A 19,274-nucleotide genomic window follows, 5' to 3' on the forward strand; every position below is an offset into this window, starting at 1 on the left:
TGAGAAAGTTTAGAGAGATTGGCTGGAGGATGGGGAGTAGGTGACAGATCGAATGTTTGAAAGTTGAGGAGTGAAATAACAGTGAGAAGTACGGGAAAGGCTGGGACACACTGCCCGGCAGACAGCCCGCCCTCTGAAGGCACCCGCTGCACCTGTTGTTTTTCAAGAGCCAGACACCCCCAGAGAGGGTGGGGGGAAATTGGGGTGTGTTTGCTCCCTGTGACTCAGGAGAATCTGAGCAGCCGCAGAGAGGGAGGGTTAAAGCTGAGCAGGGACTTTGCATATGAGCCGTGAGGGGGGATGGGAACTATGATATGAGTCAGCCATGGCTAAAAAAGGAAGCTGAGCAACTTCCACTGGGGACCAGCAGGGTATATTAAGACAAGTGGTGAAACAGCACTCCTCAGCTCGGCCTCTCATCTCCTTGAAACAGAACACAAGGTAACCAAGGACTTTGGGGAGGGAGTTGCTTACAAAAACACATCAAGTTTCCCTTTGCCCATCATGCTTGACTTTCCACAAATGGAGTAAATAGAACTTAAAATTAAACCTTAAAAAGAATGTTAGAACATTTGAACCACATGAGATCTCCATGAGGTGTTGATATTAGTTTGCTTACATCCTGGATTCTATGCTCTCAAATAGTTTTCTTCTCTGAGTGAATGCACTGACCAAGAAGACTGCAGATGCTATATAAAGCAGACACGATTAGTCTGCCACTTAACAAGTTATTAACTGCAACATCTTTGCAGTTTACTGGGAAGCATTTCAGTTTCCTTTTTAGGGCTACACAAAAATAATATCCACTAAGTGGTGGTGACATAGTAGGAGAGGTAGAGGGTCACTGGCAAAGATGTCCTCTAGTCTTACTTTTGAACTCTCAGAAAAGAGCATAGCACCCAGCACTGATCACCATGGTGAGGAATCACAGTAAACTGAAATTATATTTTGTGTTGTCCATTTTGAACACATGGTACAAATGTGACGGTAGTGTCAGCCTTACTTTGTCTCCTTGGGTGCAAGTCTTGTATATTGCCTAGAATAATTTGTTTTTCTGACATGTTCATCTACATTTTAGAAATATCACAGTTTTGGCTTCTGCAAAGCTTTTCAAATACATCTGGTGTTGAGAGGAGACTGGAAATGGAAAGTAAAGGTGTGATAGAAAACAATGGTGATGAGTGAAGTGCTGCAAATGACAAATGCTGGAAAATCGAGCAAGAGAGAAACAGCAAGGAAGGAATCTGTCCAAAAGCAATCAGTCAAGCATGAACTCTGGGTGACTCTTTCCCATTGTGGCCGGGCTCTGACAGGATTTTCAATATATTCAAAGCATAATACTGCTGGCTGGAATAAAGTTATAAGCTGATGAGCATGGCTGACATCTTGCCGATGGCTATGGTCTTTCAAATCCCTCTGCAGCCTACATAACAGAAATCAAGATGATGTTGCTCTGCTGCATGTGCTAAGCTCTTTGTTCTTGCACGAGTCTGTGGACTCGGTTATGAGGGACTCATAAGTGCATTCATAGATTAAGATGACCTAATTTAGCTGATACAATATATCTCTGCACAACTGAAGTACACCTAATTATAACTTCAGCGCACTGACCTTTCAGACATCCACTTTTAACAACTTTTATTTTGGCTGTGGGAGCAAAATGAGGTGCAAACTTTGCAGGACGTCTCCCAGCTGTAGTAACAGCAAGGTCTTGAACTTCTGCAGCTTAGAGTTGCAAACATGCCAATGGAGTTTAAAGTGTTTGTGTGTCTGTGTGTGCCTGTGTGTGCGCGTGAAGGATGGTTGGAGGTGGAATGCTCACCATGCTAAGACTGTGGTATGGCAGGGATGGGAGTTTTGGCATGAGAACATAGCACACTGTCACACTAGCTATCATGTTCCTCTCCACACTAAACATGTAGGTCCACAACAACCCACACCGCTCCTCTGAGGACATTTAAAAGGATTTTCAATTAGCGCCCTCATCAGAAATAACGCTTATTGCTTGTGTCAAGGGATAGCTAAAAGGATAGCTCACTTTCTTTCAAAAAAATTATATTTATCTACATATATTTTCAGTCAAGTTACAGACAATTTGACTTTATTAGTGAGACTCTGGAGACTTGAAGCTGAGATCAGAAGAGGAATCTGACATCTGTCTTTCACTGAGGGACAAACTTAGAGTCAAGCAGCCTAAACAGTGACAAGTGACATGTACTGTTTATGTGCAGCAGCTGTTATTGACATACATTAAATACATTTTTTGTGTGCACGTGTATTGATGGAGACATCCATCCTTTCAATATGTTCTCCCTCTCTGCTCAAGCAAAACTCCAGCAAGGTAAACAGAGAGGTCCTGCTTTGCATCATGGTAACTTTATCTTGTTTTCAGCTGTCCAGTGTGACAAATTCAGTACAGGGAAACAACTTGTTCCTGGCAGGGTTTAAAAAATGTATTGTTCAGCTTTTGTTGCTGTAAGAGAAGCAGACTTGTCACGCACGTGAGCTTCAAACTGGACTGAACCAGCAGCCAAGACAAATCATGACGAAAACCCTTTCGTCTGTGATCATGGACAAGCAATGCAGTGGGACATCGAAATGGATCAGAAATGTTAAGCTTTCATAAATGACCACAACACATCTCTCAAATCTGGCTGTAATACCAGGGAAATGACAAACTTAATGTGTTTATGTAAGGGAAATGATAAACTTACAGACAATGAGGATAGGCTGTAGAGTGGTTCAGAAAAGTATCCTTGTCACCTAGATTTCTTCCTCCTATTTTTTGTTCATGGATGGAGCTTGTTGTATGCTGTGCTGATTGCAAAGCCCTATGAAGCACACATGATGTTTGTGTCATTGGCCAACATATAACAAATGGTCTTGTTTTGACTAGAATACGTGTGTGTAAATGATAACTGAACTGTGGCTTTGTTCAGTTATCAGCTGCAGAGGCCAGGTAGCCTCTATGAGGTGTCAGGAAGTATGGTCCAGATTACATACAGTATGACCACACACAGACATATGTGTTAGTAAGTACTTAGGTATTTCTTTCGAGAAATATTAACTGTTTCAACAAGTTCTATAGGCTCTGTGTTTGTCAAAAGAATTGCAGGAGCGACCTAGCCTGGGAATTCCCATACTGCTTTGCAGTGTGAATTTCATTCACACTGCAAAGGCAGCCTGGAAACCACCGCCCTTATTTTTGCCTGAGTTAGGGAACCAATCACAGAACGGGGGGGGGCAGCAAGACGATGACGACGTCTATGCGCGACACCGAAGCTTGTAGAGTGTTAATCCAACATGGCAGCGTTCGATGCAGCCTTAGAAAGTGTTTTAAGTAGCTTAGAGCGCAAGTTTACTTTTAAAAAAGAGCTCATACACAGTAAAGTGTCTTCTTCTTCCTCGTCGAATTTCTGTCGCTCTACATACGTCATCTGGTATAAGTGATACAATTGGCTATGAATCGCGCGCAAAGCAGCATGGGAAGAACCAGACGCCATTTGATAGACATTCGTAGCGCCCAATAAACGGCTCTAGGCATTCGTAAACCACGCCTCAAATACGAGAAAATGCACACCTAGTTCCCAGACCACCATCTCATCGAGATGTGGACGCGTCAGCCAGGCTAGGAGCGACCAGGACCTCAACATCCATTTCACAGAATGGTTTTAACTAAACTACAAAGCATATGCTGTACAATGAAGGAAGTTTCCTGCCAAAGTATTTGAGCTTGTTTAGCTGTCCAAAGTCTGTTAATGTAAGAGGATCAACTACTAACAGAATAGTTAGTCAATCTGAAAAATTGTGAAGATTCATGGCAGTCATGTGGCATATTCAGGCAATCCAAGATGTTACACTTTGTGGTTTTGCTAAATCTAAGTATAAAACACCTTTCAATTTGTTATCATTTTTAAAATGTTGTCAACCATCAAGATTGAAATGATAATTTCATCTTCCTGAAACATGAATTCATAGGGACGTAATATTTTTTATATGGCAAATTGAATGCCACTGGCCCAATTTATAGATTTTCTTTTTTTTTTCATTCCAAACAGTGGGATTGAACAAAGTGAAGCTAATTATTGTATTTGTGTGATAACTAATAAAACAACTTTATCTCCTGAACATATTATAACCTCATTTCAGTGTCTACAAAGTGAAATGATAATTAGCCACCAGGATGTTTCACGGATGTTTGTGTATGTATTTCTATTATGTCACAGTGATGATGTGGCACTGGAAGGCAAAGCATTAGGGGGGCTCTGTCCATGCCCCTCCATCCATACTGAACATGCCTGGTCACACCAAGCTGCTGAGAACCTCTGGATCACTGGGTTCTGGGTGGTGGGATTAACTGGTGAGAGGAAACAGCTGAGGCCTGTGTAGCGTCAGCATTTGCGAATCAACACTCTCACCGCTCACACATGTTGCCACAATCTATGCTCCCACCTCAATAATCCCCACCTCCCCTTCTGTTTCAATCTACAGGGGTCAGAAACCCACAAAGGCCTATGCCCACAAAAGTGAAAGGGGCCAGGGGATTGAGAATAGGACTGAAGTGCTTGGTCAAAGTTGACAGGGCAGCTGAGTCATCACTGTCTCATAATGATAATGTGTAAAAATGTGCTTAAAGTTGAGGAGCTTTCACTTTGAATTGAACAAGTTTAGTAAAGGTTTCAGAGGCAGTTGTAATTTCTTCAGATAAATGTTTCTACAGGGTTTATGTGACACAGAGGACATTTCACTATCGAAAACATAGAAATCCCAAAAGTTCAGGTACACAATATTAGACATGTTTTTTTTCAGAGATGCTCTCTGTATCGTCTTTTCCAGCTCTCTCAGTGGGATGCGTACGGTGCAACATGGTCATTCACATCCACTGTGATTCAATTTGCTGAACTCACTTGCGCAAACATGCTCATCGCCCATCGCCCCCCCCCCCCCCCCCCCCCCCCCAAATATATCTATTTGTATAAAACGAGCCTTACGTAATATGTAAGTCAATGCACTACGAGTGAAATTGATTGACTGCTCAGAAAACAGACTGTTGGACATCATAACTGGGTCATGTGTTACCAAAGAGAGAAAAGACCTATTTACAGCAAAGACAGCTGCAACTTACACAAGTTAAATATTTACTTAAGCCTTGCACAATCAAGGCTTTTAAAGCCACTTAATATTGGCAATCTTTTCAAAATGTTAAGTGTGGCTTATACTGTGACAGTAACATAACATACACTTACTAACAAAATAACTGTACAAAGGCAGGGCACATTAGTGCAAACACCAAACACAAAGTATGTTTAAACAAGTATTTATTTGAAACTTGAACATTGTATGCTAAGATCACAAAAAATAAAAAGAAATAGGTAAGACCTATGTGGATACCTTTGAAGCGGGACACCAAGTCCTTTATTGAGCATGCATCATTCAACAAGAACCAATTAATCATGGGTTATGTGATACATGGCTGTGGATCGGACATAAACTCATATTAGGTTTCCTAGAGAACAATTTGAGAATTTATCATGATTCTTTTAAAAGTGTGCAGGAACAAATAATTTTTCTTTTCTTTTTTTTACATTACATCACAGATTCAAGTTCTTTGCAATTTTAAAGTAAAATAACATTTCAGCAGTTTGCCTGCTACTTTGTAAAAACTGTTATTTGAAACAAGAAGAAAAGGTCCATGAGAAGACCCAAATGTGTCTGAAATACAATCAGAAGCTTCAAAGTAGATTATTTGGCGCTCTGAATTACAGACATGAAGCAGTTATAATTCATTTGTAGTAAGTAATTTTTAGGCAAACATGAAACTTCTTTCCCAGCCTCAGCTCTGAGTCATTCCCCCACTTTAACTCTGAAAAGTTGAATCTGTTTAGACCAACAGAGACATGTACTATGACATGAAGGGGGGGAAACCTTTTGAGTCTGGTGAGCCATGTTCGTCTCATTTCTTGTCAAAGCAATTGACGCTCTGGAACGATTAACTGGCAAAGTATTTGGAAAAAAACTTTAAAGCTGGAATCTTGATAGCAGTTTTCATTCTTCTCTATCTGTGGCAGAGCATGGGCTGTTTAAATGCTTGTATACTGTAATATTAGATTAACTGATACAAAATGTACTCAGACACACACACATAAACATACATATATACAATGTAAATACCTTTACAGAAGCATCACACAGCCAGTTTGAGCCTTACTGTTGTGTACATGTCTGGTACATGAGATGCTGTTTCTTAAACAACCTCTAGGGGCAGTGTTGCCCTAATTTTAAAAGATCATCTGTATCCAGCACGTTAGCTACCTGTGTACTTCTAAAACTCTTACAGTCCACTTCAGCTATTTTTCCTGATTTCATAGTTAAAATGTAGAACTGGATAGTGATTAATCATCATTTTAAGTCTGCTAGAAAGACAGTTGAAAGTATGTTTTGTTTTGCTTGTGTAAGATTTGCCAACTAGTGTGTGATAGTGGAAAGTTAACTATTTACACCAATTCTATGACATATAATCACATTGATGAACGCTTATGCAGGGCATATGGTGCATTTCTCTAATGATGTTCAGTCGTGTACAAAAAAAAAAATCCACAACACAATCCACTATCATTTAGAACAAATGTTTATTCAAATCAAAAGGAAGAACTAGACAAACGTTAAATAATTCAGAACATAGTATATTCATAGAATATCTATACATCGTCATGATTAACCGACAAAAACAATAAGATAAAAACATACAAATGGAGAATGAAGAAAATTCAGTGAGTAATATTGCACTTTGTTTCTAAAATGTTTCAGATCCCATCACCCAGGTTCTTTATCTCTGAACATTTCAGTTCCTGCCTTTATTATTAGGTCAGGAGTTTAGCTTAGTTTTGACACTGGACTACTCTAAGGCCCAAGCAAAGTGGACTATGGATATGACCAACCTGAAACAAATATGTAAGCTTATTCTTCATCACATAGCTTGATTCAGTTTCCCTAAGATACAACCCAAACAAAGAACTGCAAACAGCTATAACATTAGTTTACCACCAAGGAATTGTTTTGTCTACTAACCCATGTTACTTAAATATCTCAGGGGTCGGAGGGTGCTGATCAACAGCTGCTATCCCCAGACCTGAGGGGGAATCAGGGAAGTCAGAGACTAACTCAAAAGGTTGCTAAAGTGCAAACCGTATGAATGCCCAAAAATAAAACGGAAAAAAAAATAATATTCAACCCTCATCAGTTTCATTAAAGACACCACAATGTCTTAGCAAAACAACACTTGCTTTAAAGGACTTTTTTTTCTTCCCTTTTTGTCCTTTTTAATGAACACAGAAAAGGTCAAAAACACACAGGTGTCGACAAACATAACAAAATGCGAATACGAGTTAGCATAGACGCTAAACAAAACAACAACAAAGAAACAAGATCAGGTCTTTTCTGCGTCAAGGCCACTATGTTAAGATCACTTTATTTATCTGCAGTTTGTCGATTACTGTCAGAAGCCGTCTAATTTAGTTGCCAGCAGGATCTTGATAAGAGCGTGCGCACGAACTTTTGTTAGCTACGTTTCAAATGTAAACTTGAAAAAATTACTAATATTAAAAAGACTGAATAATGTATTAAAGTCCTACACAACATCGCTTTACTGTAAAACCCTTTATCGCGTTAGTACCTATTCATTTTACTCCAGACCTTCACCCATGAATGCTAGATTCTCTATTTTCTTATAAAAAAAGTGCTGTTTTTTGTCTTTTCCTGACCGTGTCAAACCTCTGTTGTAGGTGGTCATTTGTGTTGAATGAGTTTGAAAACCAATGTATTACTCAATGCAACCTACTACTACTGCTTGATCTGACCAGCCTGAACAGAGGTTCACCAGCATTTTGTTTGTGCTGAGTCTGCTTCTTTAAGAGCAGAAGCAATGTCATCCCACTTTCTCCATTTCTTTTTTTTTTTCTTTTTTAAATGACTAGCATTCTGGTTTCACTGGTCTGGTAAAAAAAAACAAAAAACAAAAAAACTTGTTTGTTGGTTGAATGCAGTAGGCGAGTGTAGCGGGACAAAAAGGGAATGTGATTCATATCAGAAAGCTGCCTTGCTTGTCTGTAGGTCTGTTCTCTCATTTTGGTAGTTGGAAAAAAAAAAAAAAAAAAAAAAAAAAAAAATCATTCCTAACAGTGCAATTTAACAAAAAACAAACTCTTTTTTTTTGTCTTTTTCCAACCGCTTGGCAAGTGAGAAAACCACCTGAGACGGTGCTTTTTGGGCAGTTATGCAAGCCTGGCTTGCCCTGAGATAAGGAGTAGAGGGGCTGCAGGCAATTAGGGCGAGTCCCTCCACATTGCATCACTCCGTGTCTCTCACTCTCTCACACACACACACACACACACACACACACACACACACACACTTTTCCTGTCAGCTACTATTTGAGTGGCAAACACAGGACTGCAGCCCTCCTAGTCCAAATCTGGAGCAGCCTTAAAAACCCTAAAGACAGCTAAAAGCGATTCAGTGACTGAGAATAAATACAAAAACAGAATAACAAAGCAACACTACACAAGAGGAAATAGGCCACACTTAAATCTAAACTTAGGAGGTAACACCAAGAACTTCCACGCCGAGATAATGTTCTGCAGTGGTGGTAATACTCCAGACTAGTTGTTTAGTCATTGTGTGATGAGAAAATAAAAATGAAACAAAAAATGTTTTAACAGCTTAAACAAATTCAGTGCATTTTTTCTTACTTTTCAGTCTTTTGTTTTTTCATGAATCGAATCCCGTTCTCAGCACTGCTCAAAGTTGTGCAGATGATAGAATAGAATATTCTTAGTGTGGCGCCTTGCAAAGCCGAACCCAAACTATTAGTCAATCAAAAAAAAGAGAAAACATACTCTCATTAAACAGACTCATGCAACTTAAGTAAAGAATAAAATGTGCAAAACAAAAACCTAAATGAGGCTAAAGGACCGAGTCTTCACTGTGCTGTTTACTGCTGCTATTGAAAGCTGTCATTCATACAAACTATAGTGTTTAGAAGGTTGTTACTTTTCTCTCCCTTCGTCTCATGTTTATGGTGATTCTACCGAAGGCTGGACATGATTAGTCTCACCCTTTGTGTTAAGAGACATGTCCTTATGTGTCACGTGTAAAGAAAAAAAACAAGAGTGAAGAGGAGCTTGGCGGGCAGAGCCTTGATGGTTATTCATCAAGACCATCAATGGAGTTCCTCGCTTCTAGTCTGAGTTTTCCCTATATAATGTGCCCATCTGCACATGTCCCACCCATCCCCGGCCCCCCAGAACGCTGACATAGGAAGGAAGAGATACCCCGGACTAGGCTCCTGTTTCTCTCTTGGAGGGAAGGCAGGAACAGATTTGTCCAATCCAACTCAACAGTAGGCGAGTCTTTGTTGGTTGGATTTCTCGTTTTTCTCTCGACATCAACAGCATCATGTGAATGCTGTCATCTGAGAAAAATGTTCAAAGCTGAGCATTGCAAGCAGATTCTTTTCAGTTCCCCAAGTCAGTCGAGGGAATTTCAGGAATGCGCTCAGCGGGATGGACAGGCATCAATTCTGCGCTCCTCTGTACGTCTGGCATGATCTGGGTTAGGATCAATCTAGAATGGGGAAGAGGAGAGCAAAAACATGGAGTTATTCATGAAAAGTACAACTTCTGTGATGGAAAGACAAGTCAACTCCAAACCTGGGTGCTTACCTCAGAGTACAGCGGAGGCGGTTGGAAGCGGAACTCATGAATATAGGCAAACAGAGGTCCTTCCAGCTCCTCTCTGACTGCTGGGACATCCAGACAGCCCTGCCTCTGCTCCTCTGTCACAATTTCAGCATAGCTTGGAGGAGCTGTAAGTTAAGAAGAAACATTTAAGCATTCTTAGGAATTTAATGCTGTACTGATTAGAAGAAGAAACAATACATTTCAATCATGGCAATTAGATCCAAACTACCTTCAGGCCTCTCTGGGAGACCCATGCCCAACCAGCTCATGCTGCATTGGCTGCTGACGCTGGAGGTGCGGGATCCAAATGGGTGGAGAGGGATGGTTCCGATGACCAAAGGCAGGTTCAGGGATAGGTTTATTGCCCCTGGTATGTCCACATATACCTGAGCACAGACAAGAGGACAAAACAACAGTTTAGAACTTGTGAGTAATTCAAAGGCATAATGAATATCAGTGAAGGTGCTACGAGTGGACTAGTGAAAGGCTCTGGAGCTGCAGATTTGATATAAAATAAAGCCAATTTTCAAATCCTTTAGGACAGACCCACTCTATGTATTAGGCAATAGGGTCAGTGTTATGAGGTCAGTTACAAGGTAGAGTCCTTGTCTGTCCATGGGGTAAAGAGGTTATTAGCACCCTCGGGACAGGTGTTGCCACTGATATTTTGGGTTAATGCTCTTAGCAGCATGTGGAGATAACACCTGGTGCAATCCAAGGACCAGATTTGGCTATGTGAGCTTAGTCAACCAGGTCTTTCACGAGTGGAGATATTGGCTTACTAGAAAATGCTGATTCTGTACAGATAACAGTGTTGGAAATTAGTGATAAGGTTATGGGATAGAGACTGCAATGATAGCAGAAACCCTTGTCTTTCTGTGCCAGTTATCTCTGGTCAAATACAGCATAGCAAACAGAAAGAAGAGGAACTTGAGTTAAATGTTCACTGTACTCACCATGAGAGAGTACTCCACTCTGATAATACCGCAGTCCAGGATGGAAGGTGAAACGGGTGGGATCTTTAGCATCTTGCCGCTCCAGGTTTCTGTTTTGCCAGAGGACAGAGACTCTCCCCGCAGGTTGGCTACCAGCTGCTTGACCTCCTTCATCTTCCCTTTGGCATAGAAGGTCTGAGTCTGGTAGATGGCTGCCTTTGGCACTACCATTCGGGATGAGCAGTTCTCAATCTCTGCAAAGATCTGGATAGACTCTCCTATACGAATGAAAGACAAAGAAGGAGTTAAACGATCCATCTTTACGGTCATAAAAGCACTGATCATAATTCAGAGGTGTGTGCAATGACTAATGAATGCAGTAATCTACAGAATGTGATACTTCAGTTGACTGCTCTGGTTAATATATTAATCAAAACTTAATCAATCGTTCACATATTCTCACCTGGGGTGTATCCCTTCCTTTCAATTTTGGCACTTAGGGAAATAGGACCTGAGGTGCAGAACCAACAGCAAAGCGTCTTTTCTTTAGTGCCGGCCTGTGGTGACTGAAAAAGAAGACAAAAGGAACAACATATGCATTCATTAATACATTATGAATAGTTACCTCAAAATTAAGAAAAAAAGATATCAAGATTCTCACTACAATTTTGTTTTCTTAGTACAAAGCCTCAGTTGAACGAAAAGCTTATCCAAAACTCAGGGCGGCTAGAGAGGAGCTTACCAGCAATAATGGAGTGTTGATGTCAATGTGCTCAAAGACTGTAAATTCCTTCTTGGTCTTCATGGGCAGGAGCCATGGCCTGTGGAGCTCTGCCTTTACCCAGTAGCGCACACTGCCATGCTTCCCTTCGAAAGAGGTAGCGAGAGGTCTGGAGGAGAGCGAAATAAGAGGGTGTCGAGAAGAAAAGGGTTACGATAACTGCCAAAGACAGACAGAAAGATTTCATCTTCATTTCAAATGTAGCACCAAGACTTACGTCTGTGGAAGCTCGAGGCTGAATGCATACTCATGTCTTCCTGAATGGATAGTGGTGAGTCCCTCCTCAGAGTTGTCATCATCTGAAAAACAAGGACAATATTCCAAACACATGTATACCATACCTGGACACAATGCTCTACGAAGGCATCTGAAAGTCATTCCAAAATAAAATAGAAAAATAAAAATAAACAAAACAAAAAACAAAAAACAAAAAACACAGGGTGGGGGAGACAAAGAGAATAAACGGATTTTACTATTAAATCTTTCTGAGATAAATTAATGTATTGAGAGACAAACAGCAGGGCAATATTTTGAGAAACTAAATAAGTTGATTGTTTGGAGGTGCCAGAAACTGAGTGAGTGGGATTTTGCTTTTGTTCGAACAAAGAACTACATCCCAGTGATGCAAACAACAACAAAAAAAAAACATGAGCTTTTAAGGGGCATGTAGATCGACAATAAAATCCTTGTCAAAAGATCTCAGAAAAAAGGAAATAAAGAAAAAAAAAGGAAAAAAGACAAGAAGCAAATTCTGTAGGCCTATCATACATACAAAATCATTTTTAAAAAATACGTTTCTGACAAGGACAATCAAACACCTCCAAATTTTCTCACCAATGACGTAAACGTGTCAAATAGATGATCATTCACGACATAAAGAGCTTATTTTAGGAAGCTGGGTGGACAGACCGAGTGTACTGCTTCTGCCAGCTCAGCAATCCCTCCTCCGAGCGGCAGCAGTCGTGTGGTAAACAAGTGCGGAGCTGTCAGTCAAAGCGGCAGACTCCAGCAGGAGGAGACCGGCCTAAACCGGTGTGAGCAGCTTCCTGCAGCCGCGCAGGGCTCATTACGCATTCACTGTGCGACGCCGCAGTGACTACTACAAGACACGGCTGCGCGAGGAGAGCCTCGAGCCGGTCTCGACAACCAAATACAATATCAAGGAGTGCCACCTCGGCTTACCTCCTCTGAATTATGGCAATTTGTCACGTTTGCATCAACTATATTGCTGTTGACAAGCCTCAACATGACATAGTGTTCTATCGGAACATATAGTGCGCAGAGGGGAAATATCAAAGAGGCACGTGACGTATACGCGATGTTATTCTTCGTGCACCCACATTTAGGCTGCAGGTGCTTCTTACACCTCGTTTCCTGCGGGTGTTTTTTTTGCAATTAAAAAGTTGCAGAATGCTCTGTCAGTCTGGAAGATTATGACATCACTGGCCACAACACGAGCACCTAAGCCAATCACACGCGCTAGAAGGAGGGGCTCGAGCTTTATCCCCGCCCCTTCTCGGTCCAGTTTTCTGAACAGGATTGAACCGCTTTGAACAATAGGTGGAAACTTAAGAGAAGCTACAAAGAAAGGCCCTACATGAGGCAGTTATGCGGTGAAATGTCCCAACAAAGCCAGATATTCGCCACCACAAGTCTCTGCTCTATCCCACCATGTTTAAAAAAAAGCTACATTATTCTCATTTTGGTGTAAAGTAGGATAAACGATAGAGATGCCCGAGCAGCTGTCATTCATTCTGACACCTTGATCACAAACAAGCAACAACGGGACGGAGATACATTTTGACAGTGTCATAATGTATCTAGGCTTCCCCTGAGACAGGCAACATTATGAAACTTTTCCAACTTTTAAAAAGGCATTTGTTCTTCTTGTTACCATCCCACGCAACAGCATTTTCTCAGTGAACCTGATCCCCCAACCTAGCGAGAGGAGCATCACAGTGTCTAAAAAACATAAGCCGGAAAATCGGATAAATCTGTCTTACCTCTCTCGTGTCCAATCAGAATATCTTTGTGATTTAGGTATTCCACTTCTTCTGTGTAGTTTTGCGTGTAGGCAGTGTTGGAGCCAGCATTTCTTGACTCAGTCCAACGAACTTTGGCAAAACCCTTCGCGTGGATTTTGAGGGACTTGACCCGGATTTCTCCCGTCACTTCGATGACCACCCTCCCTGAGACGCAGTCCCCGCTTGAAAAGACGGGGACGTTGCTGTCATTAAGACAGTCGTAGCTTACTGTGAAGCTCTTTACCTTTCCTAGCACCATGGCGGAAGGAGACAGGCTAGAGACCTTGAAAGCTAAAAAAAAAAAAAGGGAGTCTTATGAAAAAATAATCTCATAGGAAGGAAAAAAAAACAGGATGCAGTTTTTTAAGACACTGATCAGTATCTCTGCCCCGCAAAAAGCAGTAGGCACGATCCGTGGCTTCTGTGCAAGCAGTTCATTGAGCTGTGTAAGGGCTGAGTAACAGCAACGGATGCTGTTATCATCCACCTCTATGCTTGACGGTCTCCAGTCACAGACGAGGAAACCCCCGTAGCTCAGCTCACTTTAAACGACAGGCTGGGTGAAAAACAACTTTAAGCGCATGCGCAGGGCTGCACTGCCCCCTCCTTCCGCCTTCTGGAACAAGGCAGGAGGGTAGCGCACAGTTAGAAGTACGATCAGACAGCTGAAACGTTACACACACACACGCACAAAAAAGAAATGTTCACTGCAGTGTTTTCATGCGCGAGGCTTTATAGCCAATCTATAATATTTAGACTGCAACTGTATGGATAATTAGCACCATTCCAACTTAATCCTATGCATCCATGTGATATTTTTCAATTTCTGCTCTAAGGGAACGCACATCTCAATCTGTCTGATTTTATTTAATTTTTTTTACGAATACAAAATCAGGCATCACATCCTAATCTTTTTATGGGCCGACAGCTCCCAACGCTGTTTCACACACACAGTGGTTTCATATATTTAGAATCACTGCAATGTCTGTGCACAACTAAAGCCAACAGAGCAGCATATTTGCATGTTGCCTGCAATACAGGCCCATGCAGAGTTGCCTGATACAATGCTTACCTATGATTTAAGGGTCGACAAACGTGCAAATGTATGAATCTTTCACAGATATTGCTTTTTTTCCCCGCCATTTACATAATAATAAACCATGCACACAAGAAAGGAATTTGTCCTCATTGTGTTGAGCACCCAGTTTACAGAAAAACAACTCTGCGGCTCAAAACGCCACCCTGTGGACATCGGTGTTTCTGATATGGGCTGCAGTGTAACCTGTTGAACGTCACAATAACTTATGTTGATTTCTTTTAACAAGAAAGTCAACGATGCCTGATAGATATGTTTAGATATTTTAATTCAGTTTTATTCATTACACGGCACACTCGGAAATGGTATTCCAAAGCCACCTTTTGTAAAGGTGCTGAGAAGATTGTATTGATGATTGTAGATCCATAGTTAGAATTTCATCTGCAGTTATCAACGCCATTAAAACTAGATGGCATGTCATACAACATCTAAAACTAATGTATGATGAATCACATGTATTGCTATGTCTTGTAATTACACAATTCTCCAGATGCTGTGACGAATAATACTATGCTATGTCATATTGCTGTGTGGTATTCTTAGTACATATTGAGCATACATATTAATGACTTATACTAATGTAACAGTAGTGATAATTGTAGTGCTAGTTCAGCAAAAAAAAATGTGACAGAGAGATGCTTCTGATGTATAGATAGATGCTGCCCTCTTGAGTGGTATCTTAGCCATTACATGAATTTTTTTTTAATTCTATCTCTGCTATTTTCTTTTTCAGGGTAGCTGGTTAAGTCGATGTGTGTCACGTATGTATAGCCATAGACGAGGTTTTCTCTTTAGCACGGGGATGACATTCCAGATGTGTATCCGGACAACTTCGCTTTAGGAAGCATTTTATTTTGAAAGCTGAACCAGGATGTTGATAAACCAAAGTAAACTCCTCTCATCGGTCACAAGGAACAGTTTTTGCGCGGATGAATGCCATTATTTGTGATTTCCAATTGCAGGCGGTGAATGGAAGTTATGAGTAGGCCTACGTTTTATTTGGCTTTACTTTTCTTCCTTCAAAATTACTTTCAAATGACTTGCCAAAATGTTGCCAGACCCAACATTGTGATGGTGATGAGTGATGCATTTGTAAGTATGAATTAAACTGGAGATTTGTGACAACTCTGTCACTGTAATTGGCAGTGATTTTTGTTTAAAAGGCTAAAGCAGAATGAGAAGACGGGCCTTCTTGTTATTGTTTTACTATCTACAGAAATGTTTGCTGTTGTATAATGTTGTGTCAAAGTTGTCTAGATCGGTGCGTGTGTGTGTGTTTATTTCTTGAGGATGGCCGGCTGTCCTTCGATCCCGGCAGTGAACTCGTACAGCTACCATACATAAACTACCTCAGGGAACTCGGCTCCACCTTCATCAATGCTTACACCAACTCACCCATCTGCTGCCCCTCAAGAGCAGGTAAGTGAGTTTCCCACTAAAATTCACTCTAGGTTTCTGTGACTGAAGACAAAGTGCATATAATGCAATCCTGGTTTTCAGCAATGTGGAGCGGACAGTTTGTCCACCTCACCCAGTCATGGAACAACCACAAGTGCTTAGATGCAAACGCAACCACGTGGATGGATATGCTGGAGAGGAATGGATATCGCACCAAGATGATCGGCAAGCTGGATTATACCTCAGGAAGTCACTCTGTCAGGTAAGCAGACACTGTCAGAGAGGTAGGCAAGTGTGTTTGTCAAGCCAACATCAGGAAGGGAAGCACTTTAAATTACTTTGCCCTATTTCTGCTCAACACACTATGGCCAATATTATACAAACTTCCACTTACACGAAACAGCTGCCGTTGATGTACTGTTTAAAGCAGTATTAAGTAATAATACACTGTCAATGTGTGCAGCTTTTTCTTTTTTTACACATTGTGAATCATTGTTTTGGCACTTGTTTCACATGTTTCCTTCCACTTCTTGTTTTTGTGCATCTACTGCAGTAATCGTGTTGAGGCATGGACACGAGATGTTCCATTCCTCCTGCGCCAAGAGGGCCGCCCTGTTTCTCAACTTGTTGGGAACATGACAACCATAAGGATAATGAAGAAAGACTGGGAAAACACAGATAAAGCTACACAGTGGATCCATCAGACAGCTGCACTCTCATACCAGCCCTTTGCTCTTTATCTTGGCCTCAATCTACCTCATCCCTATAAAACTGAATCTCTGGGGCCCACTGCAGGTGGATCCACCTTCCTTAGCTCACCATATTGGCTCACAAAGGCACGTATTTTTTTCTGGTTTGTATCTTCTATGTCTGTTGTTACTGAATAACTTTGTAGCTCTTGACCAAAATCAAAGTTAAATCTTGATATTGGTTTTCTGCACACACAGGTGTCTTCTGAGCTCATTTCTGTTCCCAAGTGGCTGCCTATGGCTTCCATGCACCCTGTTGACTACTACTCCACTTTCACCAAAAACTGCAGTGGGGATTTCACTGAGGAGGAAGTTAAAAGCATTCGGGCCTTCTATTATGCCATGTGTGCTGAAGCTGATGCCATGCTGGGTTAGTTGACAGCAATAATTTACAAGAGACTGTTCTCACCGGGAGGGACTTGAGGATGAGATACATTTAAACTCGACCCTGGTGTTTATTTTGTACTTCCAAGTATGATGTGACATGCACACAGAACCTTTAAAAAATAAAAGTTTTTCTCTCTGTGCCACTTGCTGTAAAACAATTGATAACATAAGTTGTGACATCATCAACAGAGAGCTATATTTTAGGCACGCCAGTGTTTTATACCAGTCAAATTTACAAACCAAATATCATCCATTATGGCTTATTTTTTCGAGTTCCTAACTCAGTCTAATCCTAAATCATTAGGCAAGGAACAAGTACATTTAAGATTAAAAAGCTAATTCTTTTTCTAGGCACAGTGATAAGTAGTTCGGCATTAAAGTAGGAAGAATTTTCTCCATGCCTCAATGACAACTGATACGTTTTTTATTTATCATGCAACAGTTCCTCATCTCTGTTTACTCTATACACCACCAACAGAAGAAAATACTATCACATGATAAATGAAGCAGTTTTTCTCAAATAATTCATTTTCACAATCAACTTTTTAGAATATCTTAATACCTATGCAAGGCTCTCTTTAGAGCGGTTAGAGGTGAGATTGTGTTTGCCATTCTGCATCTCCCACATCCTCTGTCTCACCAGGCCAGGTGATTTCAGCTCTGAGAGAGACGGGCCTGCTTAACAACACAGTGGTGATCTTCACGGCTGACCATGGAGAATTAGCCATGGAACATCGGCAGTTCTATAAGATGTCAATGTTTGAAGGCAGCTCCCTTGTTCCCCTGCTCATCATGGGCCCTGGGCTGATGTCTGGCTGTCAGGTCAATCAGCTTGTGTCTTTGGTTGATCTCTATCCTACTGTGCTTGGTAAGGAGGTACACTGAAAACACTTTGAAAATTATTATATGATATAAAAAATATTTCTTTCAAGGTATTGTCATAGCTAAAGCAATAAAGTATAATGACTTGAGAATTTTATGTTATTCATTTATCTGTTTTGCAGAGATTGCTGGTATTTCAACTATTGGTAACTTAAGCGGTCACTCCCTGCTTCCTCTGCTATCCAAATCCGGTGATTTTCCCAAGAAGCAACATCCAAACTGGGTATTGAGTGAATATCATGGTTGTAATGTCAATGCCTCTACATACATGCTGAGAATTGGCCGGTGGAAATACATCACTTACGCTGATGGGCTCACTGTTCCCCCACAACTCTTTGGTGAGTCGAAGCTTCAGACACTAACTTTTCTGATAATTGTAGAGAAAGACACCATGATAAAATTTCATGCCCTATGATTTCTCTTTTCTGCTTTTGCAGACCTAACACTGGACAAGGATGAACTTCACAATGCAGTTCTAAAATTCCCAGATGTGCAGGCACATCTCGACAAGCTCTTACGCAGCATTGTAGACTATCCAAAAGTCTCTACAGCTGTTCATCTCTACAATAAAAAGGCATTTGGTGCATGGCGCAGTAGTTTGGGGAGAAACTACAGCCAGGCTATTGCTAACCTCAGGTGGCATGTAGATTGGCAAGAGGATGAATTTGCCAATGAGAAAGCTATTGACCAGTGGCTCTATGGATCTTCATCACAAGTTCATGAAATTGTATAGCCATAAAATTGTGTATCTCTATGAGCTGGAATTGCACTATGATTCAACATTTTTGACATTAAGAGAGCCATTGCTAACCTATACTTATTTCTTTCTTTTTTGTTTAAAATTTAAATCATGCTTTTTATTTCTACTGTTTTAATGTATCTGTAAAGCACTTTGAATCGCCTTGTAGTTGAATTGTGCTATACAAATAAACTTGCCTTGCCTTGCCTTACTTTATCTCTTTTTGGGCAACAGCTAAAATTATGACAACCTATTAATGTATCTTTATTAATGCCTTAAACTCAAAATTAGCAGTAACCTGGATTCTTACACATATTATGCATACAAACCTTAGTCTGTTTTTCAGTGGGACTTTGACATCACTACTTTATGAGGCATTTAAAAGTAAATTTTCCTTTTATGTTATTTGTTGAATAAATACGTTCGTTAATCTTTTCACAGTTTATTGCTTTTTTTCTTTTCTTTCAATGTATGAACGCTTAAACTGAGTCGGGTTGTATCTTCAGCCTCAAAGGGTCTATAGTTGAAAGTCCTTTTATTTTGAAA

General features: G+C 40.7%; 2 protein-coding genes across 2 annotated transcripts; one reads left to right on the forward strand and one right to left on the reverse strand.

Moving 5' to 3' along the window:
• Positions 1 to 8,135: 8,135 nt before the first annotated feature.
• Positions 8,136 to 14,000, reverse strand: arrdc3a (arrestin domain containing 3a). Its single transcript, XM_075468732.1, has 8 exons — positions 13,457 to 14,000; positions 11,671 to 11,752; positions 11,415 to 11,562; positions 11,136 to 11,238; positions 10,694 to 10,950; positions 9,967 to 10,123; positions 9,720 to 9,862; positions 8,136 to 9,621 (listed from the first exon to the last, which is right to left on the reverse strand). Exons 1-8 carry the CDS (start codon positions 13,734 to 13,736, stop codon positions 9,553 to 9,555), a joined length of 1,239 nt encoding a protein of 412 aa, XP_075324847.1. The 5' UTR covers positions 13,737 to 14,000; the 3' UTR covers positions 8,136 to 9,552.
• A 1,414-nt stretch (positions 14,001 to 15,414) lies between these two features.
• Positions 15,415 to 19,141, forward strand: arsk (arylsulfatase family, member K). The gene is made up of 8 exons (XM_075469134.1): positions 15,415 to 15,665; positions 15,863 to 15,992; positions 16,074 to 16,233; positions 16,525 to 16,807; positions 16,919 to 17,090; positions 17,751 to 17,975; positions 18,112 to 18,327; positions 18,427 to 19,141. Exons 1-8 carry the CDS (start codon positions 15,543 to 15,545, stop codon positions 18,720 to 18,722), a joined length of 1,605 nt encoding a protein of 534 aa, XP_075325249.1. The 5' UTR covers positions 15,415 to 15,542; the 3' UTR covers positions 18,723 to 19,141.
• The last annotated feature ends 133 nt before the right edge of the window (positions 19,142 to 19,274 follow it).

The sequence above is a fragment of the Odontesthes bonariensis genome, chromosome 6 (genome assembly GCF_027942865.1).
Source record: "Odontesthes bonariensis isolate fOdoBon6 chromosome 6, fOdoBon6.hap1, whole genome shotgun sequence".
In the NCBI taxonomy this organism is placed as follows: domain Eukaryota; kingdom Metazoa; phylum Chordata; class Actinopteri; order Atheriniformes; family Atherinopsidae; genus Odontesthes; species Odontesthes bonariensis.

Excerpts from the sequence above, each read along its gene's own strand:
- arsk (XM_075469134.1), top strand. The coding sequence starts at position 15,543 with ATGGAAGTTATGAGTAGGCCTACGTTTTATTTGGCTTTACTTTTCTTC. Across the intron at positions 15,993-16,073 it reads CTGCTGCCCCTCAAGAGCAG|CAATGTGGAGCGGACAGTTT; the intron begins GTAAGTGAGTTT and ends CCTGGTTTTCAG. Across the intron at positions 17,976-18,111 it reads TCTCTATCCTACTGTGCTTG|AGATTGCTGGTATTTCAACT; the intron begins GTAAGGAGGTAC and ends TCTGTTTTGCAG.
- arrdc3a (XM_075468732.1), bottom strand. The coding sequence starts at position 13,736 with ATGGTGCTAGGAAAGGTAAAGAGCTTCACAGTAAGCTACGACTGTCTT. Across the intron at positions 11,753-13,456 it reads TCTGATTGGACACGAGAGAG|ATGATGACAACTCTGAGGAG; the intron begins GTAAGACAGATT and ends CTTGTTTTTCAG. Across the intron at positions 10,124-10,693 it reads GAGTGGAGTACTCTCTCATG|GTATATGTGGACATACCAGG; the intron begins GTGAGTACAGTG and ends GTCTGTGCTCAG.